The 25824-nt window shown below is 35.6% G+C and overlaps 2 protein-coding genes and 1 long non-coding RNA gene across 4 annotated transcripts; 2 read left to right on the forward strand and 1 right to left on the reverse strand.

Moving 5' to 3' along the window:
* Positions 1–591: 591 nt before the first annotated feature.
* LOC125667628 (toll-like receptor 4) lies at positions 592–13474 on the forward strand. 2 transcript variants are annotated; one of them, XM_048901222.2, is made up of 3 exons: positions 592–659; positions 4982–5071; positions 9612–13474. In XM_048901222.2, the coding sequence occupies exons 2-3, from the start codon at positions 5021–5023 to the stop codon at positions 12159–12161; spliced, it is 2601 nt and encodes an 866-aa protein (XP_048757179.2). In that variant the 5' UTR covers positions 592–659; positions 4982–5020; the 3' UTR covers positions 12162–13474. The 2 variants fall into 2 exon arrangements, with proteins under 2 accessions (XP_048757179.2, XP_056012284.1); XM_056156309.1 differs by lacking the exon at positions 592–659 and adding an exon at positions 4333–4348.
* A 5873-nt stretch (positions 13475–19347) lies between these two features.
* Positions 19348–20485, reverse strand: LOC130051414 (putative uncharacterized protein ENSP00000383309). Its single transcript, XM_056153328.1, has 2 exons — positions 20467–20485; positions 19348–20141 (listed from the first exon to the last, which is right to left on the reverse strand). The coding sequence occupies exons 1-2, from the start codon at positions 20483–20485 to the stop codon at positions 19348–19350; spliced, it is 813 nt and encodes a 270-aa protein (XP_056009303.1).
* Positions 20486–21207: 722 nt separating this feature from the next.
* LOC125667621 (uncharacterized) lies at positions 21208–22210 on the forward strand. Its single transcript, XR_008800528.1, has 3 exons — positions 21208–21580; positions 21724–21782; positions 22060–22210. It is a non-coding gene; the product is annotated as an uncharacterized LOC125667621 (long non-coding RNA).
* The last annotated feature ends 3614 nt before the right edge of the window (positions 22211–25824 follow it).

Genomic DNA, 25824 nt, shown 5'->3' on the forward strand with positions numbered 1-25824 from the left:
CTTTACGAAATATTCTTCTACGTACGACTTATCTTTCTATCTATGATCAGGGGCAAGTAACTCGTGGGTCACCTGCTTTTGAGGGATACCATCTAGGTATCACACCGGTAATTATTTTCACTATATATTACTATAGAGGGGAAAAAATCATTAAAAATCAGTTTACAAAATTGATGCCGAATAACGCAGTCAGATACGTTCTATGTTACCTATCTCGTCTGCCGACACCAGAAAAACAACACCCTACGCGGCATTTTCGAAAAAAAATTACCCGCAAACAAGACTACCCTCAAATCCACGTGTTTTTCACATGTGTGTAAACAGCCGGAGTGCACCTCAGGAAGTAGCCTCAGCTACCAACAGCAAATAGTTCCTTTGTATACACTTGATTATTTCTACAAATTACACAAAATTTCCTAATCAGGGGTACAAAAATTAAGAGAAAAGAAGAAGAGGAAATGAGAAAAATCGCGCAAGGAAAAAAAAAATTCTTTAAATATATGGAACTACAATTGACTAAGCTCATTTTGATTGGACAATTACCGGTGTGATACCTCTAGTCATAACCCCGATGTAAGCAGTTGCGTCACGAATGCCGAGTCCGATCTATTTCTCCAACAGCATACGACACCGGGTCACATCCAAAACAACAGCTACGGGTAAGGTATGCAGATATTTTACAAAGCAAAATAGTTGTCTTTATTACGTTAGAATAAAGAGAAAGTACTTTTGTGAGATTTTTAAAGATAAATCTACAAAATATAGGCCTAATGTAGGACCTTGTAATGTGTCGCTCGACTTAGATACGTACACAACATAACGCGATCTGAAGTGTGAATAACTGGTCTAGATCTTATGTACATCTCTACCCAATGAAAAATCAAATACAGAACCAATAATTGCTTCAAAATATGTGATTCCCCACCGATTACCTCCATGATTGAATTAAACGTTCTGAATGAGTCAGTTTATGTGTCCCGACATGTTACAGGTTAATGTGAACGGGACGATTAAAGAGGTACAAAAAACTTAACCGAAGTTTGCGAATATCCCGTCAGATTAATATATTTGTACATGTGTCCTTTATCTGAATCCAATACCATCTGACAGTAGTCTGGCGTTTATTTCACCCGACCCGGGCTTTTACTGTGGCGTGTTATCGAATTGTTTTAAGGACCCCAAAGAAAATATTCACAAAAATTTAAATCTTAAATGATTGTTTATCAATGCCACTATTGGGTATGTTTCTACACTTTTATGATTGTTTGTACAACATAAAATCACTATGGTTGAGAGATGTAAGCGAATTACTTCCCCTTGACAATGAAAGGGGCTCAACACAAATAAATTTTGATAAACAATATAATTTTATATTTAGTTGCATTGACCTTAGTTATAAGTGTTCCGATAATAGTATATTTTTAAAATATATAGATTGCTTTTCATAAATTTATACAAAGAAAATATAATTTTTTGATAATCTTGTCGACTTATTGCATAATTGTGCACATATAACTGAACTGAATATTGAAATGTCCTTACATGAGATTAAATTTAATATTGCAGATGCATATCTTGTTTCTAAATTGAAACATGCAATCCGATAAAGGATAGTACGTTTATGGAAATTATCTTGGGCTGGCTTAAATATTCTTCTATAGAAACACGAATGTAATTTTCGTTTTATTTCAGTTTGATATACAGTGAAACTCGAATATTGCGAACACGGATATAACGAAATTACGGCTATAGCGAAGTGAAAAAGATTTCCCCGGCAAATTCTTTATATATTCTATATAAAAATCTGCGTTTATAACGAACACGGATATAACAAATTTACGGATATAACGAAGTAAATTCCTATTCCTCTTGAATTAAAAATGAACATAAAATCACCTTTTATAACGAATTCTTTTTTTTAAACTCTTTCTGATTTTAACAATCGTTTTCCATTGACATAAAGGATCCACACTTATTGCAACATTTCTGTTTGTATTTTTTCAAAAATGGTTGTTAACGCAAAACAATACTTACACATACGTTTAGGAAATATATTGTCGGTATTGTTTACTATTCTCGTTAATCAAATTTGAAGTTTGATTGCATTTATTTTATCGTACAATCCTTTATTTGTGTAAAGCAACAAGTAAATGACAATTGCAATATACTGTAAATGTATGTATTGCACACACTTTTGTTGACATTTCTCTCTCGACATGTTCTTGCATGACTTAATAATCCATCAAGATAAATTATCATATATAAATCAATGTGTATATTTCTTGTCTAAAACTATTTCTTCTCGAAAATATATATGCTTCATTTCTCTTAAAGACAATACAAACACAAGTATATTGTTTGCTGCTTTCTTATATAACTGGTATACATGTAGAACAAATCAGTTTTATTCGTTATATTTGAAGTATGAATTCACTATAAACGTATAGCGAATTACGCTTATAGCGAATTTTTATGGAGGGTCCCCAGAAATTCGCTATATCAGAGTTTTACTGTATTTGTATTTCCAGGGTACTGCGATCTCCGTGTAGTATTGACACATTTCTCTCGGATTTACCAGCTTTGTATGGTCTTTAGCCTTTACTGAAATACAACGATCGTACTACATTTGAATATGAGCAACGGATTTTAGAGATGCATGTTCATATATGTACTGATTGATAAACAATCCTATAAGGCCTACTTCTTTAACAGCTATATAAGAAATCTCAAATAAATAAGATGTATCAAAATTGTATTTTGAACTAAATGTGAAACTAGTAAATTCTTATTTTCAGTATTTACTATATAATCACGAGTCATAAGTATTTCACATCACATTTGAATAAGTACTGCAAAGCGGAAATATGCTACGTACTAATGTGTTGCATTAAAAGCATGTTCGTTATTCCACTGAAAATCTAACAAATAGATAGAAGAAAGGCCTCCTGGTCAGATATTCAAATCAATTATATTATTACAGTGGCGGATTTATAAATTATATATTATTGATATGTCGGTGGTTAAATTTTTATGATTTCATGAACAATTTTATAGGACTTCTTATGCATGAAATATTTATTTCAACTATTGTCTTTCAAATCGGTTATCAGTATGAACTTTCCTACAAGCACAGACTGAATCAATCTTAATCATTTTAATTTACATTTTTTATTAATTTTTTGCTATTACAGTTTTAGTACTATCTGTCATATAGCCGTCATAATTTACTTTTATTACTTTTAACGAGTCATATAATTTTCATTGCGTGCAGCACTTTAGAGTGATTATTGATAATCATATAAGGCGCTAAATAAATAAATATTATCATTATATGTAGGTCCCCCCCCCCCCTCTTTTCTGTCCACCAATAAAAAAAATTAGTAGGACAACAACAAAAGCATAAGATATTAAAAAACACACATACAAACAAGTTCATCAAGATAAACAAATGAATTATTTGTTGATTGCATTATGTTGTTTATTCTTTATTACTTCTATATACCTTTCTAATTCAAAATTCATTTTGAATTTACAATAAAAATCAAGTTTGCTGTATGATGACGTGAGGAGCGTCATTCCTGCATATACCGTGTAGTTACCCTTTACTCTTTAGACAAACTTTCAAAATAAAACATTCTTTCCTACACCTCAATACAACAATACATAGCGAAAACCATATCCATATAGAATTGATTTTACCTCTGTTGCCCAGCTGCCTTTGTAGCTACCTATATTGTTTAAATGGAGTAATAAGTAATATCTCTTAGAGTATCTTGTATCTTTAAGTTTCTTAGGATATTGTACCATGAGTTGTTGTCTACCTAGTGCCCCCAAAACAGCTGGTTCAGGGGTATTATTTTTTAAGTTTTTACGCCCTTCTACAAAAGTATGCACATATTCAATACATTTAGATGTTTCGAATACCCATAAGGTAATATGGGTACATCAAAAATACAAAATATTTGTTCAATTGACACAATATACAGCTTCATAAATCTTCAGACAATAAGCAATGCTTTTTCTCCAGACACACATTAAGATTTTTTGTTAACTCCCTTGATATTGTACTTATAAAATATAGTCCTATACTCCTGGTGGACTGTTAGTCCCCAAGGGTCTCTACAGCCCAGTAGCTAAGTACTTCGTTACTAGCTTGAAAATACGGATGTATATTTAATTGCTGTTATACAATTTAGAAATTCATTTCAAAATTAAGGATTATCTCTCTCATGCATAGCTCTTACACGGCTACCCATGTCCTAAATCATAATGTATCGGTTATGCAAGAAAATTCGTTTGATGTGTTTCCGGTTATGAGTTAAAAGAGAACAACACGCCGCTTCGACAGGTAGGTAGATCCGAGTTTTTTTTGTTTATAATAATTTAACCACTGTTGACGAAAATCGGGGAATGTAGTCAACTGTAGAAATGATTAAAGTACACGAAATAACCATAATTACCCATATCTAAAGCGGCAAGACGACATGAGATGATTTTCCGAGAGGAAAAAGGGGGTTGAATTTTGAATATTTCTCACGATTTTTGATTGTCGGGGTCAATATTGGCTCAAAAAGCTAACCAGTCGAAATAAGTTGACCACTCTAGGGACGATTTGTGCAAGTTGAAATTAAAGTATTCTACTTTTTTGATGTTGGTGTTTGTATTTTGCCAAAATTTCTATCAGCATTCTAGAAAGTATGTCTGAATAGCATTTGATCCGTCATTTTTAGAGCAACGAACCACTCGGTGTTGAAATTGCTTTGCAAGTTGCAGAATTGTCTGCTAAAAACCTTTATGTTCCATTCTGTTCATTCATTTATGAATAAGCGCAGTGTAAATTGCGAAAATTTAAATACAAAAAAATAAAAAAAACGTTGCTCATGCATACATAAGACTTGGAGCAATTGAATACAGAATACAGGATATCGGTATTGGATAATATCTTTTAAAATGTAAACTGATCTTCAATTATATTCCCCAGTGGAAGGGTCATTGGTTTTGGAAACCCAACAAGAACAACATGGAGAGGACGAACTTTGTCCAGAAAATTTCGTGTAAATCCATGGTTCAGGTAAGCTAAGTATACTACAGTGTAGTTTTAATCACTTAATGTGCTATTGCAGAAATGAAAAGAAATCATTCAGAGTAGGTTGATTGTGAAGTAGAGATGATAGATACAATAGTTCAAGGCTTCAACTTTATTAATGGCGAACTTCGTGGAGCGGAGGTATTTCGGCTCGTGTTTTAGTTTTGAATGCATCTTTCAAAAGTTTCCAATATATTTTAGAGCTTTTAGTACTTGCGTCAATAAAACTGGTGATATTTTGTTAAAACAGTTTATCATCGCTACATTATTCATATTGTTAACATCGTTTTTAATTCATGTAAAACTGATACGGTACCAATTTTGATGCACCAGATGCGCATTTCGACAAATTATGTATCTTCAGTGATGCTCAACCGAAAAGTTTGAAATCCGAAATAACAATGAAGTTTTAGAGCTATTATAGGCAAAAACAGTGTGCCAAAAAAGTGGAGTCAAATTCGTTTAAGGATAAGAGCTATGCGTGAGGGAGATAATCCTTAATTTTCAAATGAATTTCTAAATTTTATAACAGCAATTAAATATCCATCCGTATTTTCAAGCTAGTAACATTACTTTTTTTCTTTTATGTGCTTTTTTCGTTGCCGGATTATTTTCCGCAAATCCGAATCGAAGCAACGCTTTAAGTTATCTTTCGGTCTTACGGTTATTGTCTTGTCATAAATTTATTATTTTGTCCCCTTTCATGAAAAGGGCCGGGGCATATTGCTTTGTACCGGTCTGTCGGTAGACCAATGTTGTACGCCCAATATCTATGGAATTTTTCCTTCACAGATATCAAACTTAGTAAACTGGTATATTCTATGGAGTAGAATACCCCTATTGATTTGAAGACACAGAGGATGCTTACTCCTCTTAGGCACCTGATCCCACCTCTGGTGTGTCCAGGGGTCCGTGTTTGCCCAACTATCTATTTTGTATTGCTTATAGGAGTTATGAGATTGATCACTGTCCTTTATCTTCACCTTGCATGGCCAAGGGTAAAACTGCACATAGGAAGCTTCTATCCACTCAATATCTTCAGAACCTTGATAGACATTAACCTTGGAACACTGATACATCCTAAGAAGTAGAGAATCCCTATTGATTTTGAGGTCATATGATCAAAGGTCAAGGACCCACTGAATATAGAAATATACTGTCCGCTTGAGAACCCTTTCTATGACAGACTTTAAACTTGGTACAATGGTACAAACTAAGGAGTAAATGACACCTATTGCTTTTGAGGTATCATGGTCAAGGGTCCAATGGAACATAGGAATATGCTGTCCACTATATATGATGAGAACACTTTGCTTGAAAAACATCAAACCTGGTACACTGGTACATGAAAGGTGTAGATAACGAACAGTGATCAATCTCGTAATCCCTATTGTCACATGGCTAAAGGCTAAGAGTCAATCCACTTTAGACATAGGAAGACATTGTCCATTAATATCTTTAAAAGATTTTATACGTCCGTCTTTCGACTGAACTTATTATGGTACAGCTATGTCTGTACGCCCGTCTGTCTGTCCCTCCATTCAGATTTTTGTTTCTAATTTCATTTCTCTGTCACATATTAAGCTTTTTAAAATATATTTCCTAGATTTATTCTATAACAAATAAATTATTTCTTAAACCATAGAAAATGGTAGCTACAGAGGATGGGCCCCGACTTAGCTCCATCTAATACAACGTTCAATGCATGCCTAATACATCACTCAAGATGCATAAATATTGATAAAGATATATGAAAGGAATATTAAATAATACTATTACATACAAAAATACATTGTTGGATCCCGTAAGTGTTCTACCAAGACTTTATCTTTGCTCCTCACGAAAATATTAACAGCTGTGAAGGAGAAACTTCAAACGTACTGTGCTGCTACATATGCCAGAAGTGGTGTAAATCAAATGTGGATTCTAAAAGATTCTAAAAACCTTTTAGTATCCTTGAAATCGAAAAACTTTTCTCAAATCAACATCAAAACGTACGACTTTTCAACACTTTACATGACCATTTCTCGCGATAAATTAAAGATTAGACAATTTGAAATCACAGACAATTGTTTCTTCAACAAAATATTCATCTCTAGTCAGTCATCCAAAACTTCACGTTGTTGAACACCCTCTGATTCCACGCTCAAATACTCTGAAGTTGAAGTTAAAGATATGCTGGAGTTCCTCATTGTTGAACACCCTCTGATTCCACGCTCAAATACTCTGAAGTTGAAGTTAAAGATATGCTGGAGTTCCTCATTGACGATAACATCGTAGTCTTTGGTGATCAGGTCTTCCAACAGTCTGTTGGAATTCCCATGGGCACGATATGTGTTCCTTTATTAGCTGACATGTTTTTATATTCTTATAAAGCAGAATATCTTGCCGTGGTCTTCAATGCGACATTAAGATACATGATTTCAGCTTCTCCATCGTCAACTTCCCACGTTTATGTAGCAATATTCCATTATCACCTGCATATGGTGTTTATATATCTCAACTGATTCGATATGCAAAAGCTTGTTCTGGGTATAGACAGTTTTTAAATTGAGGTAAGCTACTGACAAACAAGTTGATGGTACAGGGATTTCAACAGTCTCGATTGAAGTCAGCATTTCGCAAATTCTATGGTCGTTATAACGATCTAGTTCGTCAATACAACCTCGCATTGGGTCAAATGCTGTCTGACGTGTTTCATACCGATTGTTAAGCCGTTCTTGGCACACTGATTTTGACTGCGGATAACTCCGTTTACCTGATCAGTATATAGAGCTCACGGCGGGTGTGTCCGGTCAACAGGGGATGCTTACTACTCTTAGGCACCTGATCCTACCTCTGGTGTGTCCAGGGGTCCGTGTTTGCCCAACTATCTATTTTGTATTGCTTGTAGGAGTTATGAGATTGATCACTGTTCGTTATCTTCACTTTGCATGCTTCCAGGATTAATTTCATAGTCCGACAGGCCTATATATTCCATTACCACCTGCATATGGTGTTTATATATCTCAACTGATTCGATACAGAAGAGCTTGTTCTGCGTATAGTCCGTTTTTAAATCGAGGCAAGTTATTGACAAACAAGTTGATGGTATAGGGGTTTCAACAGTCTCGATTGAAGTCAGCATTTCGCAAATTCTGTGGTCGTTATAACGATCTAGTTCGTCAATACAACCTATCATTGGGTCAAATCTGTCTGACGTGTTTCATACCGATAGTTAGGTCGTTCTTGCCGCACTGATTTTGACTACGGATAAATCCGTTTACCTGATCCGGATATAGGGTGTGACCGGTCGACAAGGGATGCTTACTCCTCCTATGCACCTGACCCCACCCCTGGTGTGTCCAGGGGTCCGTGTTTGCCCAACTATCTATTTTGTATTGCTTATAGGAGTTATGAGATTGATCATTGTTCGTTATCTTCGCCCCTCATGGTAATGTTGACGGCTCTTTCGACGAATAAGGCATGTCCTAATTCGCTCCACTTTTAACATTGATTGACAAGCCTAAAGACCAAAAACATGTAGTCTGCGTTGTAAATACGTTTGTGGATTAGTGTAGTTGTAGTGTTAGATGTATTTATATGTAGTTTTTGTTATTATGCTCTGTTGATATTGGCCACATTATGTAATTCTTTTCGTTTGTCCTGAAGAAGGGACGGGTCGTCCCGAAAATTTGACAATCTGGTTGTTCGTGTCGCTGGTCATTTTAGTGCTTTGTGTATATATATAGATAGATAGATAGATAGATAAAAATATGAATATGAATATATATATATATATATATATATATATATATATATATTATTATTAACAGTTATTTTCACTTCATATGTTCATATTTTGAAATTTACCAGCTTTCGCATTGTAATTTTCGAGCGTTTGTAAACAAAGTATTTCTTCCAAACACGTTTCTTTTCCGTGAGGAAATAAGTTCAGTTGACACGCGCATCTTTCACTTCCCATAACCCTTCTGGCCAATAAATTTCGTGTTTGTGCTAATGTTTTTTGTTTTATATTGAAATATTACTAACTATAAGTGATATGCCAAATAAATCCAGTAGTATGGACTCGCAATCTAATCAAAATCAGACTACTTAGATCCGCGCCGTATACTCTACGTAAGTACTTACGCAGAGTATACGGCACGGATCTAAGTAGTCTGATTTCAATTAGATTGTATGGACTCGTCAGATCTTTATCGGGGCAAAACTGATTACATATCATAAAACATCAAACAGATTCCTATGATACCGTATACATGGTAGTTTAGGTGCGTGTAAAATAAAATATGATAATTTGTAGAGATAAACGTGTGTCAAAGCATTTCACGACTGTGAGAAAAGCCAATGATAATTTTATTAACATTATTTTGATGGTTACTAATTTATCGATTTTATATCAGTCAGCAACATTCACTAAATCAGCATTTGTTAAAAATACCTAGTATACAGTATGCTATACTTGTATTCCATTTCATACTAATTTTGTTTTCTTTTTTAACAAAGACCTTTTTGCTACTTGTAGTTGGATACCAATATTATGGTGGGCGTTGCAAATTTCAAAGTATGTCTACTGCTAGCGCTGTTAATCCCATTCGCTCAGACGAAAGACGAATGCATACCCAATATCAAAATTTGCCTGTGGAAGGAGTCTACATTGCAAGCGGATTGTTCTTTTCGAAATCTACAAGTTCCTCCTTGTTTCCTTGAAAAATCAAACATAACTCACTTAAACCTAGCACATAATAGGTTTGATCACGTCCCAGATAATTTACCACAGAATTTGACATGGCTAGATTTGTCATTCAACAAATTACATCAATTGATAAATCTACATAAATATAGACAACTGAATCATCTAAATTTAGACAACAATCAAATAAATGTCTCTTTCCTGCCTAATATGAGAGGCATGCCAAATTTAAGATATTTGTCTCTGAAACATAATATTAATTGTATGCAGAAACTCTATCCTCTTGGTATTTTTGACGGCTGCAAGTCATTATTCCATTTACGAATAGATGGTTGTGAAAACGGAAATTTCGGAGATATGTTTTCAGATCAGAAAATCGAAACATTAAAAATCTTGGAAGCATCCGGATATGATGGTGTATGCCGTATCAAATCCCTAATTTCGCACGTGTTTGATAAATTTAACCTAACTCATTTGGATTTATCCTTGTGTGATATTACAAATATCGAAATTGGGTCACTGGCATCTCAGACACACTTGCAGTATTTGGACATGTCGTACAATAGTCGACTCGGCTTCAGGGGGTTTGGAAATATTTCGTACGATCTCCAGAATAGTACCATTAAAGTTCTAAGACTTGTGAAAATACATTGTACATTTGGATTAGGAACGATCCTATTACGCAATCATACGAAATATCTTAACAAGACATCGCTGGAAGAACTATACTTAGACAGTAACAGGCTGGAGATGATCGAAACAGGATTGATTACCTACAATCTACCAAAGTCTCTTAAACATTTGTCTGTAGGCGACAATAAGATGGATAATGGAATGTACGTATTAGAAACAGGTTCTTTACACAACCTACAGACTCTTAACGTTAGTTTCCAAACACATTCTCATAATGATTACTTCGATGGTTGTAGCGACTATACTGAATCGTGTCACAATCGTCCAGAGCTTACAGCTTCAACCCAAAATATTGCTAAAGTAATGGAATCTGATGGCATGCTAAAACTTCAAAAGCCACCAATATTCACGTTTTACCTGCCCAAAAATATGCACACACTCTATGCCAACGACATGAAGTTAACGTACCCTGTTTATGAACTACACTTTGGACATTGTAATCTGAAGCATATGCACTTTCAGAACAATTTTATTTTAAAGTTCAATGGTCCGATTTTTGGATCCCATAACATTACATATATTGATGTCTCAAACAACTTTTGCGCTGATATTTCAACTCAAGCATTGAATGGCTTTCCAAGATTAGAAATATTAAACTTTTCTCAAAATCTTTTAGGTCATAGTTTCGAAAGAGACAGTAATGGGGAAATCCTAAGGAAAAACGGAAATCTAACTGTCTTAAATTTACATGATAATAAAATCACTTTCTTGCCTCGAAGAGTTTTCAGAAACAACCTCAGAATAAAACTTCTGAATATTTCGTACAATAGAATGGAGAAATGGACAGTTGATATCAGCCATATGTATCTGCTTGAACATCTTGACATGTCTTACAATCTTTTAACAGAACTTGATGAACAGGCCATTAATTTATTACCACTGCATGAAACGTTCACAATTAACTTTCTAGGAAATCCGTTATCGTGTTCTTGTGAGAACACGTTCTTTTTTCAATGGATGAACCGGTACCACCAATCAAGGTTTACGCATTTGGAAAATATAACATGCGCATACAAGAATGGATCCCTTCTATCACTTCAAGGCTTACCAAGTATTGTACAAATTTTGCAGAAGGATTGCTCCACATACAGTTTAGTGATCATCGTGACGTCTTCCTTCATATGCCTTGTTTTCAGCTTGATAGTTTATCGAATCATCTATCGTTACCGATGGAAAATCCTCTATATTTACTATCTCACTAAACGTGTTCTGTTTCCAGAATTAGAGAAAACTAAGAAAAGGGTGAACTATGAATATGACGCGTTTATTTCTTACGCGGAGGAGGACAGAAGTTTTGTGTTAAATGAGATTCAGAGAAGGATGGAGAGCTATGAACTAAGACTCTGCATTCATGACAGAGATTTCCTTCCAGGAATAGATATTGCTGAAAATATAACAAACGCTATACATAACAGCAGACGAATTGTTTTTGTAATGACGTCACACTTTTTGAAGTCACATTGGTGTATGTTCGAATTCAATATGGCGCGAATGGAAAGTATTTACTCTCGTGGTGGAGAAAACATCCTTTTGTTAATTCTGTTGGAAAAAAATGTTGTTCGAGAAATGCCGATGTCTCTTCTGCACGTTGTTGAAAACGAGTCGTACCTAGAGTTCCCGGATGAGGGGATTTCCCAGTGTATGGAAGTATTTCGGAAAAATCTGAAAGACGCTATTAAAAACAATTAGTGAGAACAATATTCTATCAATTGTAGAAATGTGATAGTGAGATAGAGAGAGAGAGCGTGCGTGTGTGTGTCATTGCTTTGAATTTGTTCTTGATGTACCTTTTATAAAGTCATTGTTTTTAACCCTTTGCCAAATAGGAGTTTTACTTTTATTACAAACATTCACCAGCTCTGTCCCTATTAGAGGGAGTTCTAAATTAAAAATTTATTCATTCTAAAGAATTTATCGATATGAAAACTCTTAATATTTTATTCACAAACTGCACTTTTATGTAAAGTTTTTAAATAAAATGTCCAAAGTTTTCACATCGATACATTCTTCAAAAAGAATGTTTAATCCTTATAATTCCATTTTCATCTCGGAGGGTTCTTATTTTTAAATTTAAAATGCGTAGGAATACATCATCTCAAAAAATAATCCGTGATTGCGAAAATGTTTCTGAAATTTAATAAGCAAACATTAACACATGTATTAACATATTCAGATTTAGCCGTACGATTTGAATAATAAATAATTGATAAACAAAACAAGTTGGGTGATGACCTTCACATTAGATAATCTAGTTTTTGTGAAAGTGGCAGACTTAGAAAACAGAACGAGCCCTGAATCCAGTCAAGTTGCTATACTCACGTCTAATGTTTGAAGAATAAGGTTGCTAATTGACTGCATATTGCATGCAGTGTATTTGTTATTGTTGGATGTTGAGACGGCGAGGTCGTGGTGGTAGATCCCATCAGAACTAAAGCCAAGGTAGACAAAGTTCATCGAAGTGTAAGCTCTTGAGCTGCTAGCTTATTAACCAATGAGAAGGCTAGCTTATTAAGCAATGAGAAGGCTAGCTTATTAACCAATGAGAAGGCTAGCTTATTAACTAATGAGAAGGCTTGATTATTGAATATGTGTATTAGATAGGATTTTTAATATGCTGAAGAACATTTGGAACAATATCAAGAACGAATCTGAGTTTCAAATTATTTATGCAATTTATCTTACACCACTTAAAGCTTACCCATTGAGAAAGGGTTTCTGTAGAAATGTTTCATTGAAAAAAAATCTTACATTGCAGAATATTGAGTATTGTAATATTCATTTGCTTATTGATTCAAATTGTGCATTGATTTCGTCCCCATGTTTACTTTATGTACATGTATTACGTTTGTTTTGACAACTTTTGTTTGTTATCTTTCAGGAAATTCTTAATAAGTTTAAAGGAGGTACCAAGTACTTGTATATTAATTTAAAAAAAATCTATGTTTTGACATTATATCTCATGTACTTATATACTAATTAAATAAATCGATGTTTTAACATTATATCTTATGGTTTGTTTGTTTGTTTGTTTGGGGGGATGGGTTTTTTTTTTTTTTTTTTTTTTTTTTTTTTTGTTTATTTGTTTGTTTGTTTTTTGGTTTGTTTTGTTTTTATATTGTGCTATTTTCCTTTGTTGTTATTTATCAGTAAGTTTTACTGCGCAACGTTTTCCATAGTTTTGTAGTTTTATTTTGTCATTTACAGGTGGTTGCAGGAGGAGGTTATGAAATCATTGTTTTTATTATTTCAATTTCCTTGTTAAAAGTAAAGTCAGGTGACCTAAAATTGGACAATTGGTTGTCGTCCGTCGTCGTGCGTTAACAATTCAACACTTTTAACATCTTCTTGATAACTACCATTCTAATTCTTTTCTTTCCAAATTTGGTGTGAAGCATCTTTGGGACAAAGGGGACATAAATTCTTAATTTCAAGACTCCTGCACCCCTGTGTCCTTAGGAGCGGGGCAACAACTGCCAACAATTAACCAATTTTAAAAACAACCGCACATGTGTAAGAAAAACTAAATGCACAGTGATGTAGAGCAGAAAGGCCTTTACCAAAATTATACATTTCATGATACCCTGGGTAGAGGTTCTGAATCCAGGGTGGGGCCAAACTTGGTATGTAATGTTTATGTGTAAAACACTTAAATAACATCTTCTTTAGTGATACAACGTATTGATACTAAATTGAAACTAAATAGATATATATGTAGGTAGTCCTTTACCAAAATTGTAATTTGATGATCCAAAGGGTCGAGGTTTTGGTATCAGGGTGGGGCAAAATGGTCAAATGTGTGAACAATTCAACATTTTAAACTTCTTTTTTATGAGTACCATTAAATTCCTTTCATTTTTGGTATGAAACATATTTGGGACAAAGGGGGACATAGATTGTAAACTTCAGGACTCTTGTACCCCTCGGATCGTAGGGATGGAGCAAAAACTGCCAAACATTGACCACTTTTCAAAGATCTTCTTCTCTACAACCACACATATGTAAGAAAACCTAGATACACAATGATGTAGAGCAGAAAGGCCTCTATCAAAGTTGTAAATTTCATGATCCCCCGGGGTAGAGGTTCTGACCCAAGCATGGGCCCAAAACTTAGTATTATATGGTATATGTGTGTAAAACATTTAAATAATTCCTTCTTTAATGCTTTTGATACTAAATTGAAACTAAATAGATATTTAGAAAGAGTAGGTCACCCCTTTCCAAAATATCCCAGGTGGTAACGGGTTTGGTTTCAGGGTGGGGCCAAAATTATTATAGTGATTATTGTCTTTATCATTTGAAAGATTTCTTTATGTTTGCTGTTACGGCATAAAACTAATTGCATATTTAGGAAAAGCATGAAAGGATGTACCAAATTATGAATTTTGCAACCTTAGGGTTTTGACTCTAGGACAGGTCCAAATTAGTCATATCGTGTTACTGTTACAAATATCATAGTACGGTATGTAAAGCCTTTCATCAGTATAGGCACTTTCGAGGATATTCAATTTTAAGAACACCTCTTGTTTTATACTGTTTCTAAATATCATAATTGAGTGTAATGAGGTCCGATATATTACCCAGAGATGGTAATCTGGACAAAATTGCTGAGGCGCTATTTCCAGAGGATGGCCCGGTAGATATTTGTCCTGTGAAAGTAAGCGGGGATGGCAATTGCTTCTCTAATGTCTCTAATCTGGACAAAATTGCCGAGTCGCTATTTCCAAAGCCATTTTTGGTCATGAAGAGAAACATATCGAACTTCGTATCATGACCGTATTAGAACTTGTAAAAAATTCGAGAAAGTATGCGTCACAGGCAACTTACGACAAGAGGTGTTCTCATCCCACAAGTGTACAATATGTTGTGGAGACGTCAGTATCGGACAGATCACTTGTACCGGGGAATTTTCTCAAGTCGATTCAGAATGAAACTCTAAATTCATTCAAATCAGGGGAATATTGTTCTTTGATTCATTTTTTCGCAGCGGCAAATGCCCTGAATCATCCAATATATAGTATTTATCCAACAATACAAAATGTTGCTATAAACAGACATTTTCTTCATCAAGAAATAAAGCCATTTTCAGATGAAAAGGTACGTCAGGGTTCCCCCATCTACATCATGTCACACACTGAAAATAGCAACCCAAACAATTGGTCACCAAATCATTTTGTGGTGTGTTTCCCAGTTTTACCTACTGAATCCAATGAAATGAAGGAGCCTGCCCACAAAAAGTCAAAACTTTGTATTGATTCAGATGATACCGCGGAAATCACCATGGACTCACAAAACGAAAAGACGGATATTAAATCTGATGACATTGAATTTTTTAAGACAACAGAACATGATAAAGATAAAACATCTTTTGACGATTCGGATTTTTCTGATCTTGGTAAAATTGTAACAGGTGCAATAAAGTTGAACACAATGTCCTCAGCTGAAAAGATAATATATTCAGAATCAACCCTTGCCAGACGATGTCGCCAAGTTAAAAACAGGTCATGCTCAAACAACGAATACGGGTGAACTCAAAAAGACTTCATCATTTCAATCTTCTTGGATGAATCAGTTTTCATGGTTGACCTTCAGCAAACTGTTAAATGGCGATCTGTGTAAGTTTTGTGTCATGTTCCCTCAGTCAGATGTCCAACATCAAAATACATTTGTTACGCAACCTTTTACTGCGTACAAGAAAGCCCTTGGAAAAACATCTGCCCTTTTAAAGCATCAAAATTCAGAACACCACAAGAGTGCCAAATCTGTGTATCACACAACCAAAATGACATCCGAAGTGCCATCTTCGTCTCTTCCGTATAAACTCAATCAGCAAAATCAGGCACAGTATCAGCACAACATAAAGTTGCTTGAGAAAATAGTAGATGTGATCATTCTTTGTTGGAAACAAAATATTCCTCTCCGAGGACACAGAGATGATACCACAAGTGATTCCTCAAATAAAGGTACTTTCCTGGCAATATTACAGCTGTTGGTAAAGCATGATGAGCAGCTCTGGTCTCATCTACAAAAAGCAAAAACGAATGCCTTATATACCAGCAAAACCACTCAGAATGAGGTTATCCAACTCATTGGAAATTACATCACAGGTAAAATTTTGAAGGGTTTACAAGGAAGGGGTTTTTATTCCATCATAGCCTTTGAGGTAACTGACAAGTACGCTAACAACGAAGTTTTAGTCTTGTGTCTCAGATTTCTAGATACTATAGAACACTCTGCTATCATTAAGGAGGAATTTCTTGATTTTGTAAATATAGGTAGAACTACTGGGGAAGCAAAAGCTGATAAACTTATTGAAATCCTCCGCTTGCTTGCAATTCCGATTGAGAAAATGCGAGGGCAAGCATACGATGGTGCAGCATTAATGGCATCGGAAAAACGGGGGTGTCAAGGACGAATCAAGTCTCTAAACCAATTAGCTTTGTACATACACTGTCGGAGTCATGTATTGAATCTGAGCATCGCTTCAGCCTGCAAATTACCCCTTGTGAGGAATATGATAGATGTCCTTAATTCAGTGTTTATTTTCTTTGACAGTTCCCCTAAACGACAAGGGGTCGCTCGCGTGGTGCAGTGGTTATATAGAGCGTTTCCTTCGAGAGTTGAACATTATATCACGGGTTCGATTTTGTGGAAAGGTTCAAACCCCCCAAACCCCCCGGAAAATAATTCTGGATCCGCGCCTGTATTAGAATTTATCTTAGATATTCAGAACAGGATTTCATAGCCCTTGGCACTGGTGATACTTTTAACTAATACTCAGGTGACCGATAATTGTGGGCCTCTTGTTTTTTTTATCATTGTGCACTAACGTGTATTACTTTCCCTCGGTTGAAAGGAATGTGTGCGACATTTTTGACCGGGTTTTAAAATTAGATATCGTCCTTTTCCTACGTAATCAATGCATTGTGACATCAGCTTCTATAATCTTAGATCATTCTTTTGCTTTGGAATTTGCATTCCAGGTGCTGGTACTCGTCATAGTTTAGCTGCAGATCTGAATGGAAAATATTCGGACAGACCAGAGAGCTACAGATCCACCCCTTATAAAAATTTCCAGAAAAAAATGTACAGTTGAGGCCTTATAATCATTGTATTCTTGCATCGCCGTCTCAAAAATTCTAATTTTCCAACTATACTTGTGTCCAAATATAAATTCAAACATTCATCAAAGTCCTACCCGACCTGAAAACTCACAGCTTCAAATGATTTCGTTTGTTGACGTAGCCCTATTAGGTATTCAGTCAAATCGAACGACGTTCATTTCCAGACTCGAACTATTTTTAAAACAATAATACCAAAAGTGATCAAATTTCCCCTCAAATATTTTTAATTAAATATTCTGGATGAAATCAATCCAGTACGCTTAAAAATTATGTGAATAGGTTTAAATATTGAATTAAATTCACGGCCCCGTGGGTATCCGGGTTAGTATAGGTCCTCAGTACCCCTAGCTTATCGTAAAAGGTAATTAAATGGGGCGGTCCTTAGGATGATACCGCAAAACCCAGGCCCCTTGTCACATTAGATGTGGCTCGATAAAGATCACTTCCTGCTCAAAGGCCATAAGCGTCGAGAATAGGCCTAAATTTTGCAGACACTCGTGACATCTCCATATGAGTGGAAAATTCTCGATAGAGAGTTAAACAATATACAATCAATCAATCAGTCTTGCACGTTTCTATTAGTGGTGGGTGCCTGAACCATACTTAACCAGGATTACTTTTCAAAGCTCAAGAGCTACTCTTACATCTAGAGGTATTATACATTTTTTTTTGTCTTAACATTAATTATTCGTGTTTATGATGAATGCAAGGTGAAGATAACGAACAGTGATCAATCTCATAACTCCTACAAGCAATACAAAATAGATAGTTGGGCAAACACGGACCCCTGGACACACCAGAGGTGGGATCAGGTGCCTAGGAGGAGTAAGCATCCCCTGTTGACCGGTCACACCCGCCGTGAGCCCCATATCCTGATCAGATAAACGGAGTTATCCGCAGTCAAAATCAGTGTGCCAAGAACGTCTTAACAATCGGTATGAAACACGTCAGACAGCATTTGACCCAATGCGAGGTTGTATTGACGAACTAGATCGTTATAACGACCATAGAATTTGCGAAATGCTGACTTCAATCGAGACTGTTGAAATCCCTGTACCATCAACTTGTTTGTCAGTAGCTTACCTCGATTTAAAAATGAAGACCGAAAACATACCACGAATCGAATATCATTATAGATCCAAAAATCAACGGGGTTCGATTTGACTGGCTACCTAGTACCCAACATCACTTCTTTGTCAACAAACGAAACCATTTGAAGCTGCGAGTTTTCTGGTCGCGAAGGACTTTAATGAATATTTCAAAGTATGTTTAGACACAAATATAGTGTTGCGCGCATGAAATGAATTGGTGATATCTTCAAATAAAATATGTTCAATTATTTGAACTTGTTAATTTGGCGCTTCATACGGATATGTGCAAGAAAATGATAACCAACAAAAAATGGCAATCCTTGGGTATGATCACAGGGACAATGCACAAGTTGTAAATAGCCGTATAATTTCATGAAACAATATTGATGTTTGAAAAACCTGTAAACTACATGTGTTACTCAATCAGCACTGTACTGCCATCCAATCACAATTGTAATTTAATTAGCCAATCACTGTTGATCAACCAGAGTCCAGAAGGTATGAATAAAGCCCTACTACCATCCTCGGTTAGTCTGTTGGTGCTCTAACTCGACTGAGGTAATTTGACTGGTAATCTTGAGTAGGTTTGCTGAACAAGCTTAGAGGTTGTGTCGACAAAATTGTTAGTTAGGCCACTCAGCTTCTAAGCTTGGTCCTTAGTGACTACAGAAATCTGGCGATGAATTGTGTCTTGGTGCCTTGTATCAGGGGTGGTGTCTCGGTGCCTTGTATCAGGGGTGGTGTCTCGGTGACATGTATTAGGGGTGGTGTCTCGGTGCCTTGTATCAGGGGTGGTGTCTCGGTGATTTGTATCAGGGGTGGTGTCTCGGTACCTTGTATCAGGGGTGGTGTCTCGGTGCCTTGTATCAGGGGTGGTGTCTCGGTGACTTGTATCAGGGGTGGTGTCTCGGTGACTTGTATCAGGGGTGGTGTCTCGGTGACTTGTATCAGGGGTGGTGTCTCAGTGCCTTGTATCAGGGGTGGTGTCTCGGTGACTTGTATCAGGGGTGGTGTCTCGGTGACTTGCATCAGGGGTGGTGTCTCGGTGCCTTGTATCAGGGGTGGTGTCTCGGTACCTTGTATCAGGGGTGGTGTCTCGGTACCTTGTATCAGGGGTGGTGTCTCGGTGACTTGTATCAGGGAAGGTGTCTCGGTGCCTTGTATCAGGGGTGGTGTCTCGATGACTTGTATCAGGGGTGGTGTCTCGGTGCCTTGTATCAGGGGTGGTGTCTCGGTGACTTGTATCAGGGGTGGTGTCTCGGTGACTTGTATCAGGGGTGGTGTTTCGGTGCCTTGTATCAGGGGTGGTGTCTCGGTGACTTGTATCAGGGGTGGTGTCTCAGTACCTTGTATCAGGGGTGGTGTCTCGGTGACTTGTATCAGGGGTGGTGTCTTGGTGCCTTGTATCAGGGGTGGTGTCTCGGTGACTTCCCCAGGTGATAAGGTGGTAGGAAGAGCTCAGATGGGGAAACAACAGAATTGTTAAGTTATATCACACAGTCTGTAGCTAGTTTTACAAGTTAGATTAGTGATATCAAGTATTGATTCGTCAGATTGTTCATCACTAGTATTTCTTGATTTGTTTAATATAATCATCCAAATATATAATAATTGAATCAATTCAACCTTATACAAAATATTTTTTTAAAAAAAACAGGCCAGCAGATAACGGAACACAATTCGTGCCCTTGGGATGTCCAACATATTACCATATAGACTACATATATTGTGTTAAACTATCAACTTCAGAGTATTTTTGCGTAGAATCAGAGTATCCAATACCTAGAAGTGTCGGATGCATATTGTGGATACAAGGTCATTAATTTTTTTTTTAGAAAGCATCGATATGTCCAATGACAATTAAGTACATGTAAGTGTAAAAATATATCAGAATTTATCAACTTACTGAAAGAATATATCAAATGACTGACTTATATATATAACTTTGTGTACTGTTTATTCTATTTCTTTTAATATTTTATACCGGACACTGTGATTTTTTTTAAAAACACAATTTGGATATATATACAAATGTATATATATATATATATATATATATATATATAAAAGCACTGAAAAGGCCACGACACTGTTGGTTATTTAAAACTCGAATTTTCGACGCAACCCGCGTCTTTATCAAGAGACATATCAGTGTCGTGGCCTTTTCAGTGCTTTTATAAATTTCTTTACTGGCCTTGTATCTTCTCAGATCCGACACTTTAAGAAAGTAGGGTGTTGTTGGGTTTTTGTGCTTATATATATATATATACATATATATATATATATATATATATATATATATATATATATATATATATATGAAATTTCTAATACGCCTAGAAAATGAAATCTCTGGAGTAAGTTAACCCAGAGTTGTCATTCTTTGTCTTCGCCAACAATACACGTCACGTGCAAAAGACGACTCTGGGGAGAGACTTGTTTACGTGTATCCACTGAAGAAAAGTAATTACGCGTATACTGCAAAAGTAAAAATATGCCTCAAGATGTACTACCGAAACGAAACAAAGATCTGAGATGCCTGTGTGGTAGAGCATACTTACCCGTCTGGAATAATAAAATGTTTGATTTATATTACTACATGTGTTCAGTGTTTTTAATTTTACGATAAATAATATCAGCTTAATATGTGCAATAAATACACAAACAGGTTACAACTTTTAATATTCGAGTATTTCCTTTATGGCCAGCTATAGTTTAGGTTGGTTACGGATTGTTTTTCATGGTTCATCGGTTCGTTTCTTAATTATTGGTCACATGACAGTTCTTGGTCAGTGTAAGATTCAGTTTGAATTTAGAAATTGAATTGGGCAGTTGTGTCATACTTTAGTTAAAAACTTTGGACATTTGGACTTACAGACTACAATCTACTAATCAGGTCAGTTACTAATTATATTAAGGATTTTATGCATAGAGTGAGTGAGAGTAAGAGTAGTATGATTATTTTATTTCTATTTATTTCATAATGAGTGTATTGCTTCAGAAATCTTGAGTAATATATATGTTTGTATTAATTGATAGATATACACCAGATCTACACATTACTATAGATCCATCCGGATTCTAATACCACATATTTGGTAAGAGTGTGTTATGTATTGTTTAGGTGGTGTTTGATATGTTTGTCTTGCCATCATATGTTCTGGACAGGTTCTTAGTTTTAAATGCAGAATATTAAGTAAATTTGATTAATTATGATTTTATATTAATGATGTGATCTGATGAAGAAAATACAATTCTATTTATGTGATTAATGGAACTTAATATGGAATTATTTCTTTGTCATGTCTATCCGTGATTTTATGTCGTGTCATATGTAATGTGTGCATGTTTAATATTTGTTATTACTTGTTGTAGAATCTTTTGGATGATATTTATCGGATAACATTTGGATGATCTGTGAATGATGTTATTCTGATCGATTGTGATAAATAAACCTTGTGACCGGTATGCTTGTTTGAGTTATCACCCGGTAACACTAGCTGAATGCTGATAGAACCCAGGACTATATAACAAAGGGGTTTATCAGTGGTTTACACATTTTAAGGACATACGCGAGGTTTCTAGCATTTTCTCTAACGTTTTTTTTCCTCATCTCCTCGATATGAGGAGTTTTTGTATGATTTCCGAAATAGGTTGAGATCTTATATTGTAGTAATATTACAGTACTTTGTATAATGGTCTGAGTAGCTCAGTGGTTAGAATCCAATGGTCCAAGGTTCGATACCCGATTGTTCCAAAGATTTTCCCTCATTCTCCATTTATACAACTTACTGTGATGCATAAAAGCTTACTTTATGTTTTTACTTACAAAAATTAGTACCTATCAAAATATGCTAACCCTAAAACAGATATGGTAATCTACACCAATATTTTTAGTAAAAACTAAGTATAAAATGCAAGTGAAATGTCAGGAAAAATTATATATAATTGAGGAACGTCGCTTAAATGTCCTTAAAGTCTTAAGGACGTACAACACATCGTTATATTGACTGACTTCCTTTTAAATCATGAATGGACATATGAATATTAGCAATACATGTCTATTCCGTTTTGATAGATTTAATTGCCTAGCTGAGTAGCTCAGCGGGTTCGAGTCCAGCAGGGGTGTTTGTCAGATAGATTATTTTCTACTGAACCTGCATTTTTTTTACTAAATAAAGTAAATGTATAAAAGTTCACCATTTCAAAATTTTGTTGTACACATCCTCCACTTTTTATCCATATCAAACTGTTGTGTAGTAGTCCTCCTTTAATGGCCAAATCCCACGCAATAGCATAAAAAGCCTTGATATAATGGAACGAGAGAGAGATTTTCGGTAATTCCAAATTTTGTGTCTCAGAATCGCGTATTTCGCATCAAATAGATTCTCCCAGATCCCTGTAAGCGATCCTAATTTCGGTTGAGATTCGGCTCGGCTGGAAATATTAACCGAATCTCGTAGCAATCCTTCATGATTCATATCTGAAAATTCACATTCAACTTCGGACGGTTCTAGCAATTCATGTGCATTTAAGCAACACTTTCGTTCGCTTCAAAGTCATCCTTAAAAAGTTGGGGTTGAAGTTGGAGTAATGTGACTCGTCATTTTAGTTTTTGTTTAGGTAGGTAGGTATATTTTTTGGACAAACGTCGAGAATTAAATTCAGTAGGTAAAAGTGATTATACACCGTATTATCAGATGATTATATCTTAGTTCACACCTGGCAATATTGACAAACTAAATTTGAATTATCTTGCTTAAAGAAATTTATAAATCAGACAATTTTTCTCAGTTTCACCGACGATATCATCAAGACATCAAAGTAAGGGGGGGGGGCGTCTTTCATTTTCAGTACGTCAGTTGAGGGAGCATGTCTTCCATATCAATATTGACATCTTTCAGGTTCTTGTGTTAATCATGAACGATCGTTATTCTGTCGCACGACGAAGGTGATACACATTATTTTGGGTCAGAGCTTTTGTTGTCATTTCCCGCTTAAATTAATAGTCACTAACACAAGAGGCTCATGGGCCACATCGCTCATCTGAGCCAGCTTGGCCCTGTCGCTGTTCAAGGTCAACACCACAAAGTTTAACAAGATATTGCCATCAAGAATCTATATACAAAATATGAAAGCCCTCCGTTAAATACTTTAGATATTAAATAGGTAAGGTTTTTTAAAAGTAGGTAAAACTTAAAGGTTAAAATATCAAAGACCATTTTGTCACAATGTCATGCCATAAAGAATCTCTATACCAAATATGAAAGCCCTACCTGAAATAATACCCGCCATTCTTGGTTAGTATGAAAATTGGATATGAAAAGTGAAGATAATGAACAGTTATCACTCTCATAACTCCCATAAAGAATACAAAACAGATAGTTGGGCAAACACGGACCCCTGGATACATCAGGGGTGGAATCGGGTACTTAGGGGGAATACGCATCCCCAGTTGATCAGTCACACTCGCCGTGAGCCCCATATCTTGATCAGGTAAACGAAGTAATCCGTTTGATATGTTATATTTTCTTAAAAGTAGGTCAAACTCAGAGTTCAAGGTCAAAAAGACATGATATAAAACGAAATGTCTTGCCATAAGTAATTTATACACATGATATGAAATATCTAACTTAGCTAGTTCAGGACATATTGAATAGGTAAGAGTTTTATGAGAAATCACACTTCCTGATCAAGGTCACAAAATCACATACTATTGGATCACGTGAAGGATATTGCCGTAACCGTAATGAATATACAAAAAAGATTTTTCATAAAACTTTTATCGCTATTGTGGCCCCACTCTACCCCCGGGAGCCATGATTTGATTAAACTTGAATCTGCACTATGTCAACAAGCTTTCATGTATTCCACTTTTCTGACATTGTGGTTCTTGAGAAGATCGATTGATTTTATCTTGCTTCAGAAGATTTTTAAAGATTTCCATATACATATTCGTATGCAAAACTGTGATCCCCTATTGTTGGGGGTGCACGATGTTTACAAAATTGAATCTGCACTATTTTAGGAAACTTTCATGTTAATTTCAACTTTATTGGCTCATTGGTTCTTGAGAGGATTTTTAAATGACCACACCCTATTTTTGCATTTTGGTGATTATCTCCACGTTGAAAGGGTCATGGCCCTTCATTCAAACAAGCCTGAATCCACCTCACCTAGGGATGCTTTGTTTCAAGTTTGGTTGACCTTTGCCAGCTGATCCTAGAGAAGAAGATGTTTAAAGATTTGTAAGTGTATTTTGGCTATTTCGTTATTATCTCCCTTTTGAGAAGGGCGTTGCCCTTCATTTTAACAAACTTGAATTCCCCTCACCCAAAATGCCATGTCCTCATCAAAAGGTGAAGATAACGGACAGTAATCGATCTCATATCTCCCATAAAGAATACAAAATTAAGAGTTGGACAAACATGGACCATGGATATACCAGAGGTGAAATCATGTGCCTAGGAGGAGTAAGCATCCCCTGTCGATCGGTCACACCCGCCGTGAGCCCCACATCTCGATCTAGTAAATGGAGTAATCCGTAGTAAAAATCATTTTGTAAAGATTGGCATAAAAAATGTCACACAGCATTTGACCCAATGACAGGCTATATTGGCAAACTAGAGTAGATCATTATAACAACCATAGAATTTGTGAAATGCTGACTTTAAACGAGACTGTTGAAACCCACGCAACATCAACTTGTTTGTCAGTAGCCTGCCTTGATTTAAAAACTGATCAAACGCAGAACAAGCTCTTGCATATCGAATCAGTTGAGAGACAAACACCAAATGCAGGTGCATCCTCGCTATTCAAGGGTGATGCTCCACGGTGTTTCTCTTTTCACGATGATGCAGGTGATAATGGAATATTGCTACATAAATGTGAAGTTTCTCCTTCACAGATGTTAATATGTTCATGAGGAATCAGATGTTGCTATAAATGTAGATGTAAAGTTCACGCTGCAAGTTATTTACATTGAAAAACTTTAAACAGTAATAGCAAGCAGTATTGGTGGTGACGATTAGCCATTTAACATAGGGATGAGTATTCACATTAGTTAACTGATAAATATATAAGGGAAAAGGTTTTGTTTGTAGAATGTATCATTAAAATTTGAAAATGGGACTTCCTTAT

Source organism: Ostrea edulis, chromosome 2, assembly GCF_947568905.1.
Source record: "Ostrea edulis chromosome 2, xbOstEdul1.1, whole genome shotgun sequence".
In the NCBI taxonomy this organism is placed as follows: domain Eukaryota; kingdom Metazoa; phylum Mollusca; class Bivalvia; order Ostreida; family Ostreidae; genus Ostrea; species Ostrea edulis.